Source organism: Thunnus albacares, chromosome 23, assembly GCF_914725855.1.
Source record: "Thunnus albacares chromosome 23, fThuAlb1.1, whole genome shotgun sequence".
NCBI lineage: Eukaryota > Metazoa > Chordata > Actinopteri > Scombriformes > Scombridae > Thunnus > Thunnus albacares.
The window spans coordinates 4,496,564-4,522,500 of record NC_058128.1 but is presented as its reverse complement, the minus strand read 5'-3'; the positions used below and the strand labels follow the sequence as shown (position 1 = coordinate 4,522,500).

The 25,937-nt window shown below is 39.2% G+C and overlaps 1 protein-coding gene across 3 annotated transcripts in view; it reads left to right on the top strand.

The window, feature by feature from the left end:
- The window catches only part of LOC122975494 (plexin-B2-like), a 212,901-nt gene that overhangs the window by 169,614 nt on the left and 17,350 nt on the right, over positions 1–25,937 (top strand). For all 3 annotated transcript variants that reach the window (XM_044343944.1, XM_044343945.1, XM_044343946.1), the window contains 16 exons: positions 3,291–3,439; positions 5,700–5,835; positions 10,827–10,963; positions 11,057–11,233; positions 12,374–12,485; positions 15,379–15,585; positions 15,690–15,773; positions 18,224–18,319; positions 19,098–19,234; positions 19,341–19,441; positions 20,635–20,864; positions 22,288–22,469; positions 22,684–22,750; positions 24,095–24,241; positions 24,465–24,542; positions 24,898–24,976. In XM_044343944.1, coding sequence (XP_044199879.1) covers positions 3,291–3,439; positions 5,700–5,835; positions 10,827–10,963; positions 11,057–11,233; positions 12,374–12,485; positions 15,379–15,585; positions 15,690–15,773; positions 18,224–18,319; positions 19,098–19,234; positions 19,341–19,441; positions 20,635–20,864; positions 22,288–22,469; positions 22,684–22,750; positions 24,095–24,241; positions 24,465–24,542; positions 24,898–24,976 — 2,119 coding nt within the window. The remainder of the gene's footprint in view (positions 1–3,290; positions 3,440–5,699; positions 5,836–10,826; positions 10,964–11,056; positions 11,234–12,373; positions 12,486–15,378; positions 15,586–15,689; positions 15,774–18,223; positions 18,320–19,097; positions 19,235–19,340; positions 19,442–20,634; positions 20,865–22,287; positions 22,470–22,683; positions 22,751–24,094; positions 24,242–24,464; positions 24,543–24,897; positions 24,977–25,937) is intronic.

Sequence of the window (25,937 nt, the reverse complement as noted above, 5' to 3'; positions counted from 1 at the left end):
TGTCTCTTTAAGGCCCGCCTCCCAATGAGCCCAACTCTGTTCTGATTGGTCAGCTTCAGCAAGCTTCCTCCTCCGGCTCCAGAGGCTACGTAAACAAACAATAGTAGCAGGATTTCACTTATTTTTTCACCTTCTTTACTAGAAATGTCAACTTCTCAAATACATCTGTGCATGTTCAAGACCAAATCAGGTCCGAAATATGAGAGTGGACGTAAACAACACATGGAAAAAAACCTTAGCAACAACCTTAGCAACAACCTTAGCGACAAATGCTGCAATGAATGAACGGCTGTTTTTCGGCACGCGCAACAAGCTGACATCAGAAAACTGTCCATTGTGAGTCCAACAATGTCATAGCAGTACAATGTTCAATGTTTTAGGTACTGTTTAAGTTTTCCGCAGCAAATAGTGCCTCTCGGTTAGCTAACGGAGTATCAGCACTGGTTTACACAAATAAAGTCTCATTTTTATACCTGGGAGCAGTTATCAGCCATAAAGAAATGACAGTGTCAAACAACAATCAACAACACAAAGGTAAACGTTATTAAAAACTCCACAGAAAGAATGACATCACGTGTAAGAGGCTTGGAGTCAAGAAATGACATTGCAGTATTTTCCATTTGTAAGTGGCAGCGTTTGAAGCTCAGTGCTGTGATCTGTTTGTGTCACTGTCGGATTTAAAAGACGGCAGAAATGTGCTGTGATACGGGTGGAGGGGGAGCGGTCTCCAGTATATTGCATTTCACCATCTCATTTCACAGAAGACCAGACAACCTTTTGACATAAATCATAACAGTTCATCTGAAATGTATCTTCTGCAGTAAAAGAGCACAACAACAAACCGTATCCAGTGATTTTCGAAGGAGTAACCGGAGAAGAACTGTCACTCTGCTGACTGCACCCTCTGAAATGCGCCACAGTCACAGAAAACATAAAACATGACATAAAACCCAGCATACAAATAAATAATATAACCCAGAGTACAATAACCCACCACAATGCACAGCAAGTAAGTAAACTTAATCTCTGTAGCAGGTTTCAAAACCACAGTACTTTACAAATACAAAGAAAAACGCACAATAATTATAAGATATTCTTATTAAAACTAAAAACAAATACAAAATAAAAATGGCAAAACAGAACATAAATAACACATTTTTAAAATAACCACCACTACATGTTGGTGGACGTTTTTGGTGACCCCTTGGCAGTTTTTTTTAATAGAAAGATGTGTTTACCAGGCAGGGAGGGTGTAATGAAGATACACCATTGAGTTGCATTATGGGAAATGTAGGATTTCAGTGTTTTTGGATCTTGACCTGAACTAGACTTGACTAAAAGTCTGGACGTCTTGGCTTCTGCTGCATTTAATTTGAACTTTCTTTTTTTAAAACTGTGTTTCATCAGCCTCCCAAATTTATTTAAGTGCAATATTAAATCACGGGAGTACTCGTTTTAAAACTACTGTCTCGATTAACATTACAATTTTTGTGGATATTCATGATCTCCAGATGATGAATCTTCTTGGTTTTTTGTGGCCTCCTGACTTTTCTTCTCACATCAAAAATGTCCATTTGTACAAAAGATAAATCTGTGTTTGAAAGGAGGATCGCTGTGACATAAACTAAAAACATTAATGCTCCCCAGAGGATGAATCCTTTACATTTTGGGAAACCAAACACAAAATACTGTAGACTACAGCACATTCACGCTCACATAGAGATAAACTCTTTTAATTCTAAAGATACTGTGGCCTTAGAGCCAAACATTACATTTTTCAAATCTAAGCTAAGCTAACCGGCGTAGCTAACCGACTAATCTAACCAGCTAAGCAAGAAAGCAAATAGACATATTTCTAGAAATGTTGAATTATTCCTTCTCATAAAAAGAAAATATATACAGAATGAATTTAACAGAATGAATTATTGATCTATCAGTAATTTTTACTCGTAGTTATATCAAGACAAACTACGGCAACATAATGCTGACAAAAATGTTTGTTCAGTTTCTTGTTAAAATGAGAAATTTTGTTATAACCAGATATTTTTTATGTTCTGAGTTATTTTCTCATTATCACTAGATACCAAACTATTCTGTTTATACAAGAACCTTTTCTTGTAATAATAACCTATAATTAATCTTATTATATCACAAAACTTTCTCCTTATTTCACAAAATCAGCGTATCTCATTAAGACATTATAACATGATGTTAGGTAGTTGTTAGATAGTTGTTAACACAAGAAAAAGATCCATTCAGTAACTAAAGAGACTTTGATATTGTCGCCAACATCGGCTATAAAAAGTGGAAATGACTGGTTATAACATGGAAAAGGTTCTGACTATAACAAGAAACTGAGCAGATGTTTTTTGCTATGATGGAAGCAATATGCTGCCGTTACAAACAAAAATGCAATTTATGTCCCTTTTCACTGTCTGCCACCTGGGAAATCTTGAGTTTAAATAGCTTCTGAAGCCATTTAAACTCATGAGAAATATGTCTGTGTACACACTATAAAATGATTATGCATACATTTACAGTATGTATAAACTCAGTGTGAATAAACACACCTTTGGTTTGTGTGTCTGTTGTACACCAGGGATATAAAAAAAAAAGGTAAATAAAATCCCTCCGTCTCTTTCTTTCACTCCCGGGATTGTTTTAAAATCAGCTCTATTAGCTTTTTGTATCCCAGATAGGATTCAGGAGTTTACTCTCAACAATCATTTTAACTGTTTATCTTCTTCATATCAAAGTCTACATTTAAAAAATCCATACAGCTTTTTAAAAACATATAATTTCACCCAATCAGTCCCTTTTTTTTTTTTCCTCTAGTGAATTGTTCCCAAACTCATTTTTCTCCCTCATATTGTATTCACAGTTCGTCCTCTGCTGCGCTACTTCAATATGTTTCCTATTTTCTCCGGAACATCAGTCATTTGTTTCAGACCCCCGTCTCGATTTCCTTTGGGCAGCAGCTGATTAAGAGTTTTTTTTTTTTTTTTTTTTTTTTAGTTATTTCCGCATCAACATTTGAGCTTTTTGTGGAGAGCTTTTTAACTGGCAAGAAGACAAAAAGCATTAAATGCATCAAATACAAACAAATCACTTTTGTTTGTACTGTGGTCACAGCAAGCCGAAACTAAATTGAGGCAAACCGCGGGAGATGTGTGCAACCGTCTTGAAAAATACAGCTTTTATGCAGTAAAAGCATACAAACACTTCCCCTATTTGAACTGTTAACTGTAATATCAAACAAAGCTGCATGTCTTTTCGTCCTCCTTCTGCAGATCATCCCTCACTACGGCCCTCTGAACGGTCGGATCTCAGTGACCATTAAAGGCTCCAACATGGGAATTAAGAAGGAAGACATCAAGAAGATCACCGTGGCCGGAGTGGACTGCGTTCACCAAGAGGACAGATACTCCGTCTCTACGAGGTAATCTCACAGCGGCTACATTAACATGCTGACAGGACTCCGAACTGTTGTCTGTACACGTTAAGGTCTTACTCAGGTGAAGGTCTTTACACCAACCTTTAACCGTCGGCTGCCATTAATTAATTAAAAGAGATGAACTGAATATCACCTCCTCCTCTTCGACTTAACACCGGCCTCTCCGTCTAATACAGGTGGAGAGAGGGTGAAGCGTAAGTAGTGCAGCTTGTCATCAGCGATTTTTGGTTTTACTCATTAAAATTTTCACACGTTTCAAAACCACAATGTCCTTTTAAAAGATGAGTCACGACTCAAAACCAGATTACCTGAATAATTGCGTAAGATTAGAGCCTCTTCCTCACATGTAAACACAGCCGGTCAGAGCTGTTGTGGATATTTTTAGCGACGGTCAGCAGTGGAGAAAGGCGCACATGAGACTTTTGATCTTGAAAATGTTTATTGAAAGCACTCGGCCAAGTGGAGAACCAAAAACAGTAAACACCAGAGTGTTTTGCTCCCATGCTGTCTCTTTCTGTTCTGAGGGTCCGAGTCCTGGTCTTTATCAGTCTACAATATGAAAAATTAGTCTGATTGGTTCCCTAGTTTCTAAACAAGGGGCCATTTAAGTCACGTTGCATGTAATTACAGCAGTTTTGGTTTGAGCGTCTGACTGTGTCATCCACCTCCATCTGTGTTGTTTAGGGAAGCCTCCTCCGACCTTGGTAACCATGGCAATGCTGATATACCCTCTATCAGAGAGGTTTCTGCCTTCCCCCAAAACATCACAGACAGCTGAAGTCTCAAGGAGATGATATCTTAATCTCTGATTAAGAATTGCAGTGTGACCTCAAAGCCAAGCTTGACCCAATGTAACCCAATTTGTAACCTCTAAAGATGGAAAATTCCATAACAAGAGCCCCATCAAACATCTGTCAGCTAATTGTCCGTATCAAACCAGGATACGATTATCTACCTGCAGAATTTCAGTTAAGTAAAGATCCACAGCATATATCGAGATGTTTTGATTAATAAGTATCAGCTATAAACCCAGATTGTTTGCTTCTGGAATGACGGTATTTCAAAAACGCCAAAACTGTGCTCCGATGACCACACAGAGTTGTGAGCAAACGACCCGCCGAGCCGCAAAATACCATATTTCCTCAAATAAAAGATGGTAGTCAGTTAAAAGCCGGGTCTCTGATAATGGCTGGAGGCGTGGTCGACACGAACAAATAAAGACCGGCCCCGAAAACAGGATGGGGGAAAAAACAAGCGTGGATAAACTCCTTGTGCCTGTTATATAATTCCAAATCTATGAGTACATCCGTATCTCTCCAGCCAACCGTCACAGAGAGGGGAGGAGGACGGAGGAGACACGACATTGTTTAAATATGAGAATAACGGCTCTCATTTTAATTATAATGACAGCAGCATGAGCATGGGTAACCAGGGTAGCTTGGCTAAACCAGCGAGCGTACATCCACAGTGCACCACTTCGCCCCACGGCGAAGTGGTGCACTGTTAAAACGTTCCAGGTGGAACTCAAGCTCTAGAATTATTGTCTCACATGTCGGAGTAAGTGGATTACCATAATTACCAGTAATGCAATAACAAACATTTAACAGAGCAAACGGAAGCAGATCAGAAAACAAGGAGGCTTCGTACTAAAATATGAGCAAATATACTTATCAAACCGAAGGAATTAGAAATAAAGCCTCTCTCTAATAAACTCCCGGTAATGTCTGCAGTTGAGGTCAATAAAGGCCTTTATTTTAGGAAATACGTTATATAAAAACAGAGGTCAGTAATTTGAGTTAGCCTAATAATATGACAGTTAGGAGCAGTGGAGGGAAAAGGGGGGAAAAAAAAGAATTTAAATACATTTTGGCTCATAAAATGTGGTCATGGCAGCCATGAGTTGAATGAATTTGAATTAAAAATGATAAAATATTCTAAAACTGTCATAAAATTATATGATTATATATAAAGATGACTCACTGAATGGCCCTGAAGGTTGTAATCTGGCTCCGTTTAGAGCATCTGGTTGTATCGACTGTCCAAAAATAACTGACTTTGAAAACAAAGCTCCAAATCTTTGATGATTTAGGACAGTGGCAATGCATATGAGCATTTTATGTTTCAAGACAAGTATATTTTCAAGCCAAAAAAGGACAAAGTAGAAGTTGATTTGAACTTGTGTGCAGCTCCTAACATTACTGGAAGTCACTGGGATTATTTAATCTCTCTCTCTTTCTGTCCACAGCGTGGTCTGTGAGATCGGCCCGGCGAGGCGAACGCCGCCGTCTGACCTCCCGTTTGAACCAACAAACAAGGGAGCGGTGGAAATAGAAGTAGAGGGAGGGAGAAAAGGAAAATCTCAGGTCATGTTCACCTATCGGGTAAGTTTGAACCCAAACGCTGCTCTGTAGATGCTTCCTTCCTTATATTCTCTCACTCATAAACGGACGCACTGACAGCTGAACTTTTGTCGGCCACCCTGTTTCTATCGACTTCCTGTCACTCGTGTTGAAAGCGCTGTAGGATGCGGTGTCACGGACGAGGCGCGGCTGACTCATTTAGTTGAAATGAGGAGTTATCTCTACAGTCATTTCACGACAAAAACGTAAATAAGGTAGCAGCTGGCTGGAGGGAGATTTATATTATATGTCATTCCCAGTAAAGAAACATCTAGTGTTTTCTGTTTAAAAAGTACAAACGCAGGAAGATATCAAGTACTTGCTTATGTTTTACTCGAGTGGTGACGTCTCCAGTCAGTCTGATCTCGAGTGTGCAGCTGATTTGGTTTGTTTATGTGATGTAACAGAAGTGCATATTTAACAGATTCAGTGTTATGCAATGATAGTCGAACGCTCGCTCGCTGTTAGGACACGGTGTGATATATGACTGTGTATATATTAACATATAAGTGTGATATTGTGTAGGTGTAAGTGTGTAACCGTATATAATCAACAGCATTTACTTGCTATACTTGTACCAGGAAATAAAGACATTTAAACGCGGTTGAAACAAAGTTTATATGGAGCATAAACATCTGGAAACTTTACCTGCAAATCACCAAATTAATGCTGTTACATTAAAAAATACAGCACAGGATTATAAGTACAATATGTATGTTATCTGCTTTATTAAACACTGAATTCACCTCTCTTAACATTTAATTTCCAGGTGTTCCAGTGTCCCATTTATATAGTAGTTTGATAACATTTACTACCTCTTCTCCATGGGAATCACAGTAGCTTTGTTGCTTTGTTTTTTTGTACTTAAAGTGATTTTCACTCAACTGCAAGAAGCATTTAAAAGGTTCTAAAAAAACTCTTTAATCTGTCGTCCTGAAACCTGCAGACACCGTGTACACACTTCATCAAAGTTTCTGAGGCAATACAGAACATTGTGTGACACAACTACTTCAAACCCCGGAGATCAAATCCCAGAAACATTAAAGGTTTCAAACAAAGCGAAAGCGTACGGCCCCTCCTGTGCAGAGCGGTGCAGAGAAATCGGGCTCCCTGAAGAAGCAGCGATGGAGGCAAATCATAAAAGTATCGCTTGCATACAAATTCGCCGCCGCATAAAAACTTCCTGCGGTTCTCCCCCACGTACCGCAAATAGAGAAACATGATCATAATAAATAAGTTTCACCTGCTGTTCTGTTTTCTGTCTCTAACAAGGCTCAGATGTTGTTGTTCAACTTTCATATTTCTTCTTTTGTTTCTATTGAGCTGACAAACATCTAATTAAAGCAAACTGCTGAGACCAAAATGACTTTAGCAGCAGTGCTTCTCTGTCTGTAAACTCCATCATCTCAGCTCAGGGTTTTAAACTTTGAATTTGAAACAACCGATGAGTCTAAAGGACAAAAAAACACATCTGTTGATTATATTTCCCTGCCTCTCTTATCGTTTTAAGGTAATTTAAAGGGACACTGTTGTTGACAATAAACAAAAATCACACATTGTACATCTTAAATGTAGTTAAATTTTCCCAAATTGATGTCAGAGAGTTTGATATGTTCCCCATCAACAGGTAAACGTTTCAGTCAGTCTAAGCTGTAGGTAGCATGCTAATGTAAAAAGCTAACATGCTAATTTTTAGGTATTAAAAGCCTGTGTGTAGACATTCTAAGCATGTTAGCATGCTAACACGAGAATACTGACTCGCTAAATGTCACATGATAAATTTCAAGATATTCAGTACATACAATCTATGTTAAACTAACACTTGTGTTGAGCTCAAGTAAAACTAGCTAGGCTTTTTTAGCGCAAGTATGTGATTAACATGAAAACACATATGACACAGGACAGTACGAACAAGGAGAAGTAAAGAGAGCCAAACAGTAACCCAAAGAAAACAACAAAAGGAGGGAAGAGAGAGCAGAAGGGAGAAAAGAAAAGAGAGGGAAAAGGAAAAAGTAAAAACAGAAAGCTGCAGTGTTGTTGTGGGGGATCTCTGGTCAGGCTCCAGGGTGAAACCAGGATGAGTCAGGACATAGTTGTTTTGGTTTTTTTTTTTTCCTCTCCCCCGTCTCCACTCCTATCCAACCACTTCTTTTTATAGTTTGTTTGCTTGTCTGCCCTTTCTCTCACTGCTCTCCTGCTTTAGGTCTACTGCAGGTCAGAAAACTAGCGAGGCTTAAAGTATATTTGAGCCTGACACATTACAGCTTCAGTTGGCATAACTGGTTTTTTGGGGGTTTTTTTTGGCCACCTAGCTAGCTAAAACATTAGCTAAAACACATCAACATAAAATCACCCAATGAAGTTTATATAGTGAACATGGTAGCATTAGCATTAGCACTAGCTGAGCAACATTCATCCAATAAGTCCAATATTCACAATCCTTTTAGCTTTCATGTCTTGCATACATTCCACCATGTTCACCGGCTAGTTTGGCGTTTGGTGCTGAGCAGGTCGTGTACACTGGGTTTATCTGAGCTTTTTAACTGAGAGCGATGAGACTGAGGCTATAAAAACACAAAACAAAGAGCTGAAAGACACCAAAACTCACAGGTTTCTAGAGAAAGTGTTGAGGTAATGATATTGATTAGTGCAGCTAAAGAAAGTTGAGCCTAGACAGTGAAAGGTCTTCATGCTAGTAAATCTCTAGTTTTGAGTTTTCTTCATACCAGAGTCTAGACCTGCCTGTGTGTATTTTTTTTTTGACTCACAGACCAAATATATTTCTGCTGTCTCCTGTTCTATTGTTTCCTTTGTGTATAACTTCCAACCGGGTGGAGTTGTTACGAGTTTGTCTCTCTTCGGGGATATTTATTCTTGTGTTTTGCGGCTCGCTTTTCCAGAACAGCGAGAACAATTCTGAAACACCAACAAACCAAATGCTTACATAAGTAACACAATACAACCCAGCAGCTGTACACCACACACTTTAGAAAACACTTCTTCACTTCAGCATCACATTTACACCTTTCTCCCTTCGCTGCCGAACACGCACAAGCATCTTTCACACACTGCGCTCGACCGCTGTGTCTTAATACTCCGGACAGATTGACTTAAAATTCGAAGCTGCTTTTATCCTCCCGTGTAGCTGAGAATTAATATCCCCTCTTGTTTTATTTGTCATGCTGTCAGAACAGTACAAAACCTTCCAGTACAAACAGGAAACCAACCAGCTGGTGTGTTTCACTGGTGTACCCGTCTCCTTTATCAATATTCCTCAAGCACTCTGAGCTGATAAAACTCCCCCATGGTGGCGTTCTGCAGTGACACTGTTTTTTAGTTATATAGCTCACTGTCTAAATACCACAGGGTTGAATCAGCTTTTGGTAAAATTTTGAAATATGTTTTGATGTGATTAAAGCGTTCGTACCTGCAGGACGGCGGTTAGAACATAATAAACTCCACTCGTTTAAAGTTTGTTTACTTCTCGTTTTTAGTTTTCTCTTTGTTTTTGTCTGTCTGAGCTTTTTTTGTTGTTAAAATGTGATTATTTTGATGCCAAAACAACAAAAAGATGTAATTCGATGTATTAATAATGTAAACAAGAGAAAATAAAAGTCAGTAAGTGTCACTTTGACAGAAGACTTATATATGAGTATTACAGGCTTCTTTTAATATATTTTTAGGATAAGATCTATTCTAAACTTGTCTTCTACAGAGCGCAAACGAGCATAAAATCATCACAAAAACATGAAATCTAATATCTTCTTTTCCTTGTTCTAAAACAAAATTTAAGTGGAGTAAACAAGTAGGGCTGCAACTAACGATTTTTGTCATTATAGATTAATTTGCAGTTTATTTTTTTCAATTAATCGATTAATTTGGTCCATAAAATGTCTTAAAATGGTTATAAATTCCCACAGTCTAAGTGGACGTCTTCAAATGTCTTGTTTTGTCCGACCAACAGTCAAAAAAACAAAAAAACAACATTCAGTTTCTCATCACAGAAGAGAGAAAACCATAAAATCGTCACATTTGACAAGTTGAAACCAGCAAATTTGGGGCTTCAAGAATGACAAAAGCAATTAATTGATTGTCAGAATAGTTGCAGATTAATTTTCTGTCCATCGACAAATCAATTAATTGACTAATACAGCCCTATAAATAAGCATCAATGGACTCCTCTCTGTGTTTGCCTGCTTGTTTAACTTCAGAGAGACTTTAACCCTTTAATTATAACTCTATCAAACTAAAACAACAACATCCACACACTTAATAAATCTGTAGAACCTACTCTAAATAAAGATATCAGTTTCTCATCAATCTGTTAAGATAAAGCATCAGTTAATCCGCTTTGAAACCATATACAAAAAAAAGACTCTCCTTATAACATGAAGCATCAAATTTCTGACTTTTTCTCCATTAAAAGTAACCCGGTCGGTCTTTCTTTACAGCTACATACATGCTTGTGTGTAAACAAGAAGCGTTGAGAAGCAAACACAGTGTGTAATCTTTCCAAAAATGTGACATCACAACTTGAAATGAATGAGAATGATGTCACAGAACGTATTGATGCCTTGCAGGTTGAAACAGAGCAAAAACGAGGTTTCTATATTTTGTTCCTTTGGCACTATCAGTACATTTTTTGACATTAATAACTCTCAAAATGTCCCATCAACATGGTATTTATATCCCTAGAACCCCAACAACGTCCTCTATCTATTAATGTATGGATGTTTGTGCCTGATAAAAAACTTCTAGACAGAAAGACAAAAAAATTACAAAACATTTCTAGTCTCCTAGAGCATATGTAGTACTGAACAGCCTTGTCTGTCCTGGAGAAAATCAATGTATGACGTGCCTGGGTTGTACATGTAGTAATTGTGCCATAAGTCTATAAATAAAATAAATTGAAAATGGGCAAAAACACCACAGGGTGTCTGTATAATGTCTATTTTATTATCTTCTCTGTCCAGGACCCCAAACCAAAGAGCGTGGACCCAGCGAGAGGCCCCGCAGCCGGAGGAACCGTCATCACCATCACGGGAGAAGACCTGGACACGGCGACTAAAGGCGACGTGGCCGTCACCGTGGGGACCATTCCTTGTGAAGTGTAAGAACGATACCAAGCTCACGGTGTCACGTATAAGTATCTGCTTTTTGTTGTCTTTGACAGTGAAACGTTAACCGTCTCTTTTGTGTTCAGCCTGTCGTTCGGCGACAAGATCACCTGTGAGACGGGAAAGAACCGCGGGCCCTCTCCTGACTCTCTGACAGTGACGGTGAAATACGGTAAAAACACCACCAAAGACATCCAAGGTGCTTTCCAGTACTGTGAAAACCCCAAGATCACAGATTATTATCCCAAGACCAGCTTCGTATGGTGAGTATGTTGTTATTTCTTTATATTTTTTTTGGCACGTTAGACGGAGATACTTCTGTAAATAATCACGTTGGCATCATTTTGATCAGATATAGCGATAGATATATGCTTTGATGAAAATAAAAAGTCCCTTTGAAGCCGAGACGTTTCCATCTGTCTTCTACATTGGGAGTTTTAAACTTTTAAAGGTCTAATATGCAACTTTTCCACATTAAAATGTCTAAAAAAACGACTAGACCTACTTACATTATCCCAAATGTTTCCAACAAGTTTCAAACCAAGAGGAATCTGTAATTTTCATAAAAGTAACGGTCCGTTTAATTTTTTAGATTTTTGTCATTTTTAACTGTATATTTTAACCATATGAAGGATTTTTGTCATGAGACGTCTGGAGTTTAAGTTATCAGAGAAACAAGCTGAGCTAACGTTAGCCGCAGCTTGGCTAGCAGCCCCTCCTGGAAGTCTGGTGCTCGCTGAGCATCGTCGGAGATTTTTTATTTGAAACAGCTTTATTCAGTATTTTTACGGTTTTAATCCCTGTGTATGTTTGTTTTTGGAGAAGAGGAGACCTCTGTGGATAATTCGGCTCCCGGTAAAAACAAGCTGAGCTAACGTTAGCTGCAGCTAGGCTAACAGCTCCTCCAGACATCCTCTGTCTTCCGAATAAAGAGAGAGAGACACTGATTTTTAACGTGAAACTGCGTTATTCAATGTTTTTACCGGTTTTAATCACCGGTTCCGTTTGTTTTTGAGAAGTGGAGACAACCTCCTGAACGATGAACACTGAAGGAATCCTAACTCGGGGAGAAGCTGCAGAGCACCGTCTGTACAGCAGTGGTGGTTGTTTAACAATGAAGACAACAACTCCCATGATCCCACGCTACTCCACGACATCATCAAACTCCGTCTTTTGTTATTGTTTTGATTGAGAGATCCGTAGCGGCAGAAAATTACACAATTAACTCGGGCCATCAGATAAAAGTGGAGAAAAAATAAAAGCCTCCCCAAAATGTAGAAGTACTTTAAAGCTTAGTAAATGTACTCATATTAATTATTATTACTCTGTGTGTGCGTGTGTGTGTGTGTGTGTGTGTGTGTGTGTGTGTGTGTGTGTGTGTGTGTGTGTGTGTGTGTGTGTAGTGGTGGTCGGAGGATTGTGGTGATAGGAAGCGGGTTTGATCTGATCCAGAGAGCCACGATGAAAGTCCTGCCCTCCGCTGACGAGTTTTCCCAAAACACCGCACCTGTAGAGGTACGTCGTCTGGATCTCCACACAAACTGTTGCTACTATTTTGTGTGTGTGTGTGTGTGTGTGTGTGTGTGTGTGTGTGTGTGTGTGTGTGTGTGTGTGTGTGTTTGTGTGTGTTTGTGTTTGTGTGGCGGCAGATTGATGAAGTTTCTTGGTTTCTTGTACTTCCTCTCCTCTCTCACACACAGACACACACTCTTGTTCCCCGACTTACAGAAAGTTTGTTTTTTCCTCTTCTTCTGTGGTTTATTTATCGCTCCTACAAATCTATTTCTCCTTCTCACTGCTCAGCTCAGGTTTTCTTCCCTCCTCTTTCTTTCCGTCCATCCTTTGTCACCGTTTTATCATCGGGTTAGTGACACTTTTATAAAAAATATTCTCAATAATGAGTTGCATTTATCAGGAAAAAGCATTTCATTAAAGATAATATGCACTGAATTATCTACAACAGTTAAAATGTTGTGTGCAAGGCGATAAAAACATCTTAACTACATATTAACAACAGTGTAAATGCTTTTGATTTTGTAGCAAATAAACTGATTACAGCCAAATAAATGGATTAAATTCAAAACTCTGGTAAAACTAGAAAAATCAAATCAGCCATCAGTAATGGAAAATAAAACGTATCCTCAGAAATCGTAATTATAAATTAAATTAAATTATGAAATTTGCATCAGTTAAACTCTTTTTACTGTGACGTTAATGTTGAATTTTTACTTTATAGTTAAAATATAAAACGATCATGTAACAGAAGCAAGAAACAAACTAAAAAAAGAACATTTCTGTGCTATAAAATGAATAAATAATTGTTAAATATGGTCAAACATTCAGCATTTCCCTAATTTTGTTCTCTTTAGAGTCACTTCAGGTCGAGAGTTTCCTGTAGAGTAACACCGATCAATTCTACAATAAATGTGCCATCAGTATAATGATGTCATATGAGAGGTGGACGACACTTAAATCAAAGCACAATATCGTCCAGATGTGTTTCAGTCTGCAGCTTCGACTCACGTTTGTTCTCTCTGAGTCCAAAAAACCTGAAACAAAAAGAAAGAGAGAAAGTGTTTCTGTTTCACCACTGAAAAGCTTTGAGCGACAGAGTCTGTTAAGATTCACCGCAGGGGAGAGGAGGTGAGGCCGTTTTATCGCCGCTTCATCAAAAAGCTGCCGTCTGAGGCGGGAAGAACGAGGGAAGAGACTCAGCGGGGGAGGCAGAGAGGAAGAGAAGAGAGAGGAAGGAAAAGAAAGAGGAAAAAAAGAGGAAGGGAGAAAATCTGAAGTTAAATCTGCACCTGAATAAAAAAAACCTTAATCACTCGACTTCAAGTCTGAAATGATTCATTTTCTGCATACTGATTGAGGCATTTAATGGCCGAAAGTATGTGGACACCTTTGTTTGTGTACTTTTCATCTCTGGCTGGTATCCATTCAAAGTTAAGGCCTCTTACAGTGAAGGCAAATCTTTTTTTTATGACTTTAAGTTTTAGATAAAACAGCAGTGTTGTAATTTTAAGAAAGCGATGCAGCTCATTTACATACAGAATGTGCAAGGTGTAGAAGAAGAAGGTGTAGAAATAAAGCGAAAAAGAAAAAAGAAACAATACAAGATATTTTATTCTCTTAAATCTCTGACTTAACTCTGTGAGGTTTGCTTGTACAAATGTTCCCAGTTGGTTTTAACAAACTTTCTTAATTGCACAAACTCATATAGCTCGTTTCAGCCTGATGAGATTTGATCAGTAGCAAAATCGACGCCCATAAAACATCTGTTCAGCTCCGTTTGTGGGCGAGTTTCATTCACAAAAATATTCCCGAAGAGTAAAAAGAAAACAGCGCGGAGCTTCAAGGTTATTTGTGTATCATATTTAAACTCCAAATAAATTCAGATTAAGGCTTTATAGTTCTGAGTCCAACAGGAGTTTCTCCCCTTGTGAAGAAATCTGTTCATGACTCGTACGACAGGAAAATTGTGTAAATCATTCATACAGTACGTGCCTCTTAAGAGTAAATCTGTTCGTACGAGTGCTTCTTGCATGAGACCGGATGTTATCAGTGTGCTTCCAGCTCATCCTGTCACTTAAAAGACGGGTCTTAAAACAACAGTCAGGAGCCCAAATGAACAGTGAAACATGTTTTTCTTGTTGTAATCATTCCTCCTGTTCATACTGACCATTAGAAGATCCCTTCATGATGCACTTACAATGTAAGTGATGGGAGACAAAATCCACAGTCCTCCTTCTGTGCAAAAATGTATTTAAAAGTTTATCTGAAGCTAATATGAAGCTTCAGTCGTCCAAATGAGTCAAATCAAGTAAATATCTTTCAACGTTACAGTCTTTTTAGTGCCAAAGTTCCTCTTTTTGTTACTATACTTCCACCTGCAGCTCAACAGGGAAACACAAAGAGGGAATTTAATGCTTAAAAGACTGTAAATGTGTCAGATATCCACTTGATATGACTAACTCAGACTGCTGAAGACTCATATAAACTCCACATCAACTTTTGGCCTCCATCACTTACACTGAAAGCACATTTGAAGGATCTTTTAATAACCAGTATGACCAGGAGGAATGATTACAGCGAGGAAAACCTCTTACAGTGTTCATATGGACACCTGACTGTTGTTTTAAGGAGATTTGAAAAATTCTGTCCTTTAAGCATTTATAAAAAAAGAAATATACACTCAGTGGCCACAATATTAGATACACCTGTACTTGTGTAGAAGCATATTTAACTACTGCAAGCAACAACTATTTTATTTGAAGTTCTAATATGACTAAAGTGGTTATAATGTAATATAATGAGTTTTGTTCCTTGCAGAGTGAAAATAAACACATATCTGGGAGCTTTTCTGAGGTTATATTTACTCTTTTTCTACTTTCTTTGTCTTTCTCAGTTCGTCCAGGAGGCTCTGAGTAAGAACGACACAGTCCTCCAGTTTTATTCCCCGATAGTAAACTGCTGCGACAGTCAGTCGCTCAGGACAGCGGTCCACCTAGACAACGTGAAGGAAGACCTGAAGAGCTTCGAATACCACCCAAACCCCACCTTCAACAAACTCGCCAAGAACGTCATCACCGAGACCAGCATCATCATCGTGACTGTGAGGATGGACGGTTAAAAAATTCACACTTCATACACAGTCGCTCTTCATCTGAAGCTGTCGAGTTCACTCTCTTCTTCTTCTTCTTCTTCTTCTTGCTTCAGGGTCGAGGTTTTTCCAAGGCGATGACGGCCAAGGAGGCCCAGGCGTTTGTTGGAGACGCCTCCTGTCATGTGAACATACTTCAGGTACAAACTGACAATGAAAACCATCTTTGTCTTTAATCCATACATACATATTTACAGAAGTTCCAGAAGTTTATAATACCTTTGTAAGAGATTCACACTTCATCCTTCATCATCAAGCTGGAGTGCAAGACTTTTGTCTCCCCCTTCTGGCAGTGAGAGTAATTACAAAAACACTGTTCACACGTGCTTGTGTCATGTGCTCCGTCGTAGCCGACTCCTGCTGTGGCTTTAAAACGGTGGATAAATTGTTTTGGGCGTCACGAAACCCTCGGGAAATGACAGAATTTAATCCGTTCGGTCGGATAACATTCAGAAAGTCTAGAAGAGATGCACGATTAAGTTATTTTATCCACGTTCAAGTTAGCAGAGGGCTAACTGGAAGTCAGCTGCCCAACCTGGTGCACATGTGCGGTATGTTTTCATCCAGAAATACAGGTGATGAAAGGCTTAATCAGCATTGTGTGAACTCGTTTGGCTCGAACGTAACGGACTTTCATTTATATGTAAAACCTGCAGGTTAAAGACACACTTAACCTTTGATCTGCCACAAAGATCTCATGTGATAAAAATCAACTTCTTTTTCATCTTAAGCTTTGATTCAGTATTTTCAAATTTATATTTAAAACACTGCCTTCATCTCCTTATTTTCTTCTGAAGTAAGAACTTAAAGCGCCATCATTCTGACGTCTGACTCCACTTAATTTGCAATGATTTGCACGGCTGCATCGTCATGAAAGCGTCTGTCTTGTTACAAGTCGGAGTAAAGGCAGTAATGGGCAGCGGTTGGTGTAAGGTTTGCCCTCTGGCACAAAAAGCTGTTTTATTGGGGGGGGGGGGCTTTCTCAGTGATCCTCAGAAGCAAAAATCTAAAAAACTGAAGGTATCCTGTGCACAGCGGTGCCTCTCTCATGGATGTCAGCTGCTGCGGAGTAAACCGCAGTAAACCAAAAAATCAGTATTCCAGCACACACCAGGATGCTAGGATTGACACTGCTTGTTGACAGATTACATTAAAAATCAAAAAGGAGCGAACCACACCTTTCACATGTTGCTTCATCAGGTTCACTCCGCATCTGATTGCACATCAAGTGTGTCTTTAAATAATCAGGTGCTGAGAATCCACCAGCTTCACTTTCTCCTAATACAAATGCACTTCAAAATGTCAACTGTAATTCCTATTCCTCTCACAGCTCCTCTCTGTAGATTATTTTGTAGATGAGGAGTCACCACGGCGACGAGCACTCCTGGTGTTGAAGGAGGTTTACGTCGAGCATTTATCAACTCTCAGCAGATTCATATCATGGTGATTTGATCTTAAAGGGGAACTCCGGGGGAACTGGTTTTACATATCAAAGTGTGTTTCCAAGGTGTAAAAATATGTATAAATTCTTTTGTGTCTCCAGAAGAAATCTGAGAATTTGCATTAAGTGATGTCACTTGAGTCACCTCTGTAGCCCGCTCCTCATCTCTGCTGGAGGCTAGCAGCTCCAGGATACGTTAGCAGCTACTAGCATAACACACCCGAATCTCGGTCGAGTCGAGTTGAATTGTGGGTAATGTAGGAAAAAGAATGCGTGGAATAAAGAAAGACGATATCTCTGGTTCTGCTGCATCGATTGTGTTCCTTTTTCTTTCCATCGTGAGTCCAACAATGTTATAGAAATGCTAAATTTCTAAACATTTTCTCATCATTCTACAAATCTCTGTTGTCCAAATTAATTATTCTGAGCAGGACTAACAAAATGAGCCACTAAAGTTCTTGTTAGAAGAAAGAACAAAAGGGAATTGTTAATTAAATAGATTATATGTGACTTTGCACACATTTACTACACTGTAATACTGTGTATATTATTGGAAAATACACATATTCCTATAAAAATGATAATTACATCTATATTGCTGTATAAATCTATATAAAATCAGACCCAAGATCTGCACAGTGCACTGTCAGCCCCTAATGTTTTGGTCTAACAAGGTATCACAAAGCTGACCAAACAACATATAGACAATATACAGTCATTGGATTGTAATCTGCATGACTGAGAGTCAATAAACTCTCAGACTGAACTGATCACAACAGAGCCGGATGATACTTTCTGATACTTCCATTAGGGAACAAGACACGCCAGTGAATAAAGGAGAAAATTGCTCTAAACCGTAATATAATTCTCAGCCTGATTACTTTATACAAATATCCAGCAGCTGGTCACCAAGCTTCAACGTCAGTAAAGAGCTTTTTCTTGTCTGCCATGTGTTTGAATCAAAGTGAATAGTTTTATACCCCAGCTGGGTTCGTTAGTAGTGACAGTTATTTTGTCACTGCTACAAAAAAAATTGAGTTCAGAAAGCTCATCAGTCATATATTATCGCTAATGAAGTTCTACTGAACAACATGTCTTCAGTTCAGCCGGTTGACGTTTCCCCTCCGTCTGTCTGTCGACTCTGTACAGGATGATAAGTTGATCCTGGAGGCTCCTTCGTCACAGCCCAGTGCTCGGTCCAAACGCCAACGCAGAGACACGACCAAGGACCTGCTGGAGCTAGTGGTAAACACACACACACACACACACACACACACACACACACACACACACACACACAGAGTGATAAATGCAACCGAATTATAATGTTTTATTCACTAAACTTCCAGGTGGTCACATAAGGTTCGACCTTCAAGCCACTTTTAGATGATTAATACCAAACAGGATTATTACAATAGGCATCATTTTTCACCCTTTACTTGAGAAATATAATAAATACCAGCCAACATTTAGGCTTCAAAGTACAGGAGCCAATTTATCAAACCTCCTGTTCAATGAGCGTAAAGTGTCTCATCCACTGGTTAAGATACCACGACGCACATATCCCACACAGAAGCACCCGTTTGATTTGTATCACTATGAAATTACCAATCGGGAGCACAGCGGGAGACTCCCCAGTGTTGGCAGGTTTGACAATATGTTGGTACAATTTTAAATTACTCGCTTATTTGATAGTTTTTATCAGCTTATAAATGAATCTCTTCAACCTGCATAGACTCTTTCATAAGTCCGTCATTATAAACTCACACTTTGCAGACAGGTGTTGTTTAAACCTGCTGAGTTTATATTAAAATTTTACTGCTTTAGTTTCCAACTATAACCAAATATGTCAGGCTGAACGGCTTTCAAATGCCAGAAATCTCAATTTGACTTGTTTTCAGATGTTTTTGTTTATTTTTTTATTGTTTTTCAATCATAAATCCAATTCTAGTAGCATCAGTTTATATTTTAACCTTCTGAAACTTGAATAAACTGTTGCATTGTGTATTATTTTCCTCTCCAGGTGAAGTTTGGTCATGGAGAGTGGACGGTTGGATCAGTCTACTACGCCAGGAAAGAAGACCTTCCTCTGGCTATAATCATTCCTGCAGTCATCGTACCGATGCTGCTCTTCATCGCCGTGTCCGTCTACTGCTACAGGTCCGACAGATTATCAACCCGTCAAAGAAATTATGAAGACGCACATGTTGATATATATTTAAATATCCTTCTGGGTGTCTTTATTGGTGTGTGTGTGTGCCGACAGGAGGAAGAGTCAGCAGGCGGAACGAGAGTACGAGAAGGTGAAACATCAGCTGGAGAATCTGGAGGAAAGCGTGCGAGATCGCTGCAAGAAAGAGTTCACTGGTACAAACACAAAAACACTCTCAAATACCCCCTGAAAGCTGCAGAGACGTTATACAGATGAAGCAGTCATGTGGTATTTTTAGATTTTACTGGAGATGAAAAACAAAACCATAAAAGATCGCAGCTTTATTCTTCAAAAGTAACACTTAATGATCTTGTTACAGCATCCAAACAAGACTCGCAGCTCTCCATGCACATTCCCTCTGAGCTCGCAGTCGATGTTGATGAAACTCAGCTGTGAGCTGTGAGTTTAGCAAATAAGAGAAAAAAAAAACAACAAATACAGAATCAGAACAGAATCTGTCTCATATGTTTTAAAGGCATCAAATAGGATCCGTCAGTGTGTTTTCAAGGGTTCTGAAATGTGATATAACATCAAAAACAAAGAGTTCTGTGAAGATTTAACAATTAAATTCAATGATAACTGAAGCAGGTTCATTACCAATAAAAAATCCAAATGTTGGTACCTTTAGTTTGGGAAATATAAACATGAATATTAGTATGTTTTAAACTTAAAATATGCCAAACTGCTCAATGTATTAGTGTTAAAATCCAAGAGATTGAATTGCATGCTCTGTAAAACATGTCTCTCTACTGTCACTGTCTTATAAAGCCATAAATGCCCCCAAAAAAACACATTTAAAAAGAACATTTTCTGTACAATTTCCACATGAACATACAGGAAGCTCTCCAGTGGTCGAGCCGAGTGGCAAACGCAGCACAAACGTGTGTGTGTGTGTGTGTCTGCGGAGCTGAATTGTGTGTCACACACGTTGCATTCACAGATTAAAGGATGTCGCCACTTTGACAGTTTTATCTCCGTATTGTGAACTCCTGCCAGCGCGACTCAGCTGAACGGGCAGCGCTTTGACTCAGACATCAGAAACTTTGCTTCAGGTCTTCTTGGCGCAGCTCGGCGGACCGTTTTCAGCTGCGTTCGACAGCTCAGTTACTGAGCTCGGGGATCAGACTCGGCTCTTCATGTGTCTCTCGGATGTTTCGACAGAGACTTTCCAGAGTGGGAATATTCAATCAAAGTGGTTAAATCCTCCTGTATCTAAAGGGATTTAAATGTATGCAAAGTGTAGCTACTCCAGGTTGAGGAAAACACAGAAATCCATGTAAATGAAGTAAAACACACAGTATACAACATGCAAACTGAATAAATATGACTGTTTCTCTGTGTCTGTCAGATCTGATGATTGAAATGGAGGACCACACCAGCGACCTGAGCGAAGCCCGCATCCCGTTCCTGGACTATAAAACCTACACCGACCGTAACTTCTTCCTGCCCTCCAAGGACGGCGCCAACAACGCCATGATCACAGGAAAAATCCAAATCCCAGAAGCTCGCAGGGCCATCGTGGCTCAGGCGCTCAACCAGTTCTCCAACCTGCTGAACAGTAAAACCTTTCTCATCAATGTGAGTTTGGAGCTTCTGGAGGATTTTTTTGACTCTTCTTTTTCCTCCAGACTCTCTCTTCCCCATCTCTCTCTCTCTCCTACTTTTTGTCTCTGTCTTTCTCTTCATGTTTATTAGAGACGATGAAACTTGCTGCTGATATTCATGGTCGTCAGAGGATGATTCCAGATTACTTTGGTGACCCCTCTGACACAACAAATATCAAAACGTAACAGGCAGATTTTTATTTTTTTAGGGACTGAGCCCAAAAGGCTCAGGGCGAGGACCCTATTGTTTTTCGTTTGTTTGTTTCTTTCTTTCTTATTACGCCACTTAAACCCTTAATTTGACCCCCTAAACATGCTCAATAACTCACCAAATTTGGCATGCACATCAGGTCTGGTGAAAAATTTGATAAAATGTAAAAATTAAACCCCTAAAGTGCCAAAATGTGCTCTCTAGCACCACCTATGTAACTAAAATGGGACGCCACGGCCCGTAGGAATGTCGTAGAGAGATCAAACTAAAACCGACTTATTTGTCTCATCAAGACCTACAAATCATTGTAGTCATCACTGACACCCCTGACCTAAATCCAACAGGAAGTCCACAATTAGCCTTTCAAAATAAGACTTTGCCCCGAACAAATGCTATCTCCTACGAGGGCGTTAATGGTATTGGCTTCAAACTTAAATAGATGACTTATGACACTATGCTGAAAAAAAGCTGTTAAAAACTTTGTAATAGCTTTAATGGTTTGGATTTTATAAGCCCTGAAAGTTGCAGTGCCACATCACAGCTTACAATGTAAAGCAATGGGGAGGCATGAACTTTGTGTCAAACAGAGGCTTCTGACGTCTAAACTATAAGTCTGACCACTTTCAAACCTGTATCAATGGATTCGCCACGAAATTTCCTACTAAAATATGATTTTTAATGTTAGATTTGGCCAAAGTCATGGGATTTATGAGGATATTTCACAAGAAGCGTTCTCTAAAATCCTCCTCTCCAACTGCTCCTGGTGATGTCACTCCCTCAGTGCTGTGAAACATTCCGCAATACACACTCATTATAAAATCACAGGAGGAGCAAGAAAAGACTTTAAAACTCACACTCTAATATCTCAAAAACAATAAAAGATAGAAAAAACATGTAAATTCAAGATTTGTAGGTCAAAGTCTCGTGACTCATTTAAAGTTCAAATGAAGTTTGTATCTAAAACTATGTGGAAGCAGTAAATGTTCAAAAAGGTGTGGGTTCGCTCACACTCTCCATTCAAATATATGAGTATTTTTCTGTCTTTCAAAATAAAAGCACACCACAATTATATAAATGTCCCTCATTTTTAAAAAGCAAAATAATCTGATCCCGACAGGCCAGAGTGCGATATCCCAACCAACGCTGCTTGCACCTTTAATTTTTTTTTTACATTTTCTGCGTCTAGTTCATCCACACGTTGGAGAGTCGTCCGGACTTCAACGCCAGGGCTCGGGGTTATTTCGCCTCCCTGCTGACGGTGGCGCTGCACGGCAAACTGGAGTATTACACCGACATCACGAGGACGCTGCTGCTGGAGCTGATGGACGAACACGTGCAGAACAAAAACCCCAAACTCATGCTGAGGAGGTGAGAAAAACCGCCCTAGAATGTGAACACAGAATCGTGTTTTTAATACATATGATGACACATTTTATGTACATTGCATGTATTCAGGCTGTAATTACTCCATGATTACAAGTAAACAAACTTTAAATATCAGTTTATAATGGGCTCTACAGGCTTCTGTGCTTGAGCTCAAGACAGTCATGTTGTTTATCTTGTGTCTGGTGTGTGTATCTAGGTCGGAGACGGTGGTGGAGAGGATGCTCTGTAATTGGATGTCCATCTGTCTCTATCAGTTCCTCAGGGTAACACCGATTCTTTCAGTTATTATTCTGTTGTTCCCCCCCCCCGTCCTTCGATTTTGTTTTTATTTCCTTTTCTCTTCGATCTATTTCTCTCGCCTAGCTTTTACTCTTCTCTCTCTTTCTTCTCCTGCGCTGGTCTTCGTCTATCCTTCGGTTATAATTGACACCAAAAAAAACAACTTTGCTCTGCATCTCGCTTGTTGAAACCTCGGTGTACCTGGTGTTTCTGTGTTGAGTTTTGGGCTTTTTGGACAGTTGATACTGACAGCAGCAGCTAATATGTTTGCTGAGTCATTCTCATGTCTAGAGCACCTTTCAAACACAGAGGCAGTTCTTCACGTCATGGAAAACACATTGAAGTGGGAAATAAAGACAATTAACAAAGAATTAAATGGAAATACGACACACAAAATACAATAAAAACACACCAAAAAGTGATAGACGAGGAACACAGCTGTCAAATATTGATTTAGGGTTTTGAAATGTTGTTGAGTCTGTTCTAAAGTCTCCACTGAAAACAGAACTAGTGGCAGAAAAATCAACTTTACAGAGCTTTATAGTGAGTTTCAGCTCATTGTTTAGCTGCAACTTTACTGCTTTGGTTCACTCTCAGGTGAGCGATATGGCCCTAAATAATATCACAATATTTCTGCGATAATGATATTCTTGACGGTAAGACAAAATACTCCTCGCAGGATTTTTGGCTCTCCTCATACTCGACCAAGTGCCTCTGCTTGAGGTGGTGAAATAAGTTTATTGTATTGCCCCATTTTGTTGTTACAGTCTTCTTGCACTCCTTACATATTAGCGTGGTTTGTTGTACATCTGATCTTTTGTCACCAAACCACTTCTAAACTACTGAAGTCACTCCCTATTTTGGAACTAACTCTTCCACCGTGGAGCCGACCAGCCATGCTTGTCGTTGACGTGTGTGACATGACGTCATTATGTCAACAAGTGGCACAGTTAGCTGTAGATTAGCTGGTGAACATAGTGGAGCATTTCGCAGCTAAAGCCAGATATTTCCCTCAGGAGTTGGTGGAGACCAAAAACAGAGCTAAAAGAGAGTGAATATTGGACTTACATTCACCAGGTGGACAGAAACACGACTCTAAATGAATGATAATGTTGCTCCGTAACTGCTGGATGTGGAAATAAACAACTGTTTGCTAACAAGTTAAACATATCAACTTTAAAGGTGATGATATATATGTGACTAAGGGCCAAAAAATCAGTTGTTGCAGGTTTAACATTTACTGGTGCAGCGTCAAAATCAATATTAATAAAAGGCTCATTTCAAATCAGCACATGCATAACCTCCATGTTTTTATGTCCTTGTTGTAGGACACAGCAGGAGAACCTTTATACAAACTGTTCAAAGCTTTGAAGCATCAGGTGGAGAAGGGCCCGGTGGACGCCAAGATGAAGAAAGCCAAATACACACTGAACGACACGGGACTGCTGGGAGACGACGTTGAGTACTCTGTACTGGTTAGTAAATACACACAACTTCAGCGTAGAGGTTAAACAAGGTGCATTTATAAAGACTTTAGAGGATTTATTTGGACTATTTTTGTTAGTTTTTTTGTTCTTTTTCAGTATTTAAAAATCGTTTGATGCCAAAAACATTGCCTGTCTGTCATGTTTCCCCCGCCGTCACATCTGTGCTGTCAAGATTAGTGTGTGACTGACGAGTGTGTGTTTGTCCCGTCAGACTCTGCAGGTGTTGGTGCACGGGGAAGGACCCGACGTGACTCCAGTCAAAGTGTTGAACTGTGACACCATCTCTCAGGTGAGTCAGTTTTCTTTCAAATGTTTCAGAACATTTTCTCATTTTGGGTCTCAGGTAACCTTTTAATACATGTTGTCATCTATATATGAAGAGATCGCTGCACCAATTAAGTCCATTTAAGTCTTTTTAAGTATCATTCTGAAGCACCGGTCAGTTTCATCAGATAGTGATTTACCTTTAGTTTATAAAGTTGATCAAATTATAATTCTGCCATGAGACTGGTTTTAAATCAGACAGCTGGAGGTCAGAACAAGTAAATAATCAGCTGTTACTGGATACACTGGCGATGTTGTAAAGTGTAATTTTAGGTTTCGGGTTTGCAAACGTAAAATTAATAACATTTTCGTCTCTCCAGGTAAAAGAGAAGATCATCGATCAAGTCTACAGGAATCTGCCGTACTCGCAAAGGCCGAAGGTGGAGAGTGTCGCTCTGGGTAAGAAACACACACACACACACACACACACACACACCATTAAACATACACATATATTTAAAAAACTCGAACAGGGTTTATCATGTCAGACAGGAAAAAGTTTGCACCCTCTTCTTGTGTGAATGTGATATAGAGTTTGTCGCCTTGTAGAGGTCAGAGGAGGAACTACGGAGGTTAAATGAGAAGGTCGTCTGGTTGAGTCAAATGTCTCGTACTTCTACTTAGTTAATCTTTAAATAGATATTACAGATGACAGGATGTAAAGGCGTCTGTACACTGCGTGATTCTGAACTGTTGGAGACGAAAGTTGACAATCGTGGTGAAATCTTTGGCGCCTCATCGTATTAATAAGCATGTTGTCATAGAAATCTTGAGCTCATCAATTCAGGAACTCCAGGAGATATGGATGTTCAAAGTGCCGGTGTAGAACCAGTGAAACGCCACAGCAACATCACTATAAGATTGTTTACTTTAGCGCTGTCAACCAGGAAGAAGACAGCTGCTTGTATAAGGAACATTTCACACATGATATATATATATGAAAAAAGGAGCATTTTTATATATGACACATATATGAAAATTTCTTCACACATATCTGTTTTTCAGAAGGTCCAGTTGTTAATGGGCAGGATGTGGTTGCCTTGGTTTCAGAGCCAGTTCACAATCCAAATGATGCACTTTTATATAACAGTATGAAACAACTGATATAAGGATGAAAACCAGTTTAGCTCACAGTTAAAACTTTATGTCCTCGTCTCCTGATAGTCACCTCACAGAGTTACTGTATTTATGTACAGTTTTATGTTTATATTACAGTGATTTAACTTATTTACTGTTACTTAAAATATCTTACATGTGTTGTTCTGAACAGTAGATGTCTTGAATGTTTTGTTTTTAATAAAAAAGAAGAAGAGTAGGGTATAGTCGTCTTTCTTTCATGATTCCTGTCTCGTTCGTCTGC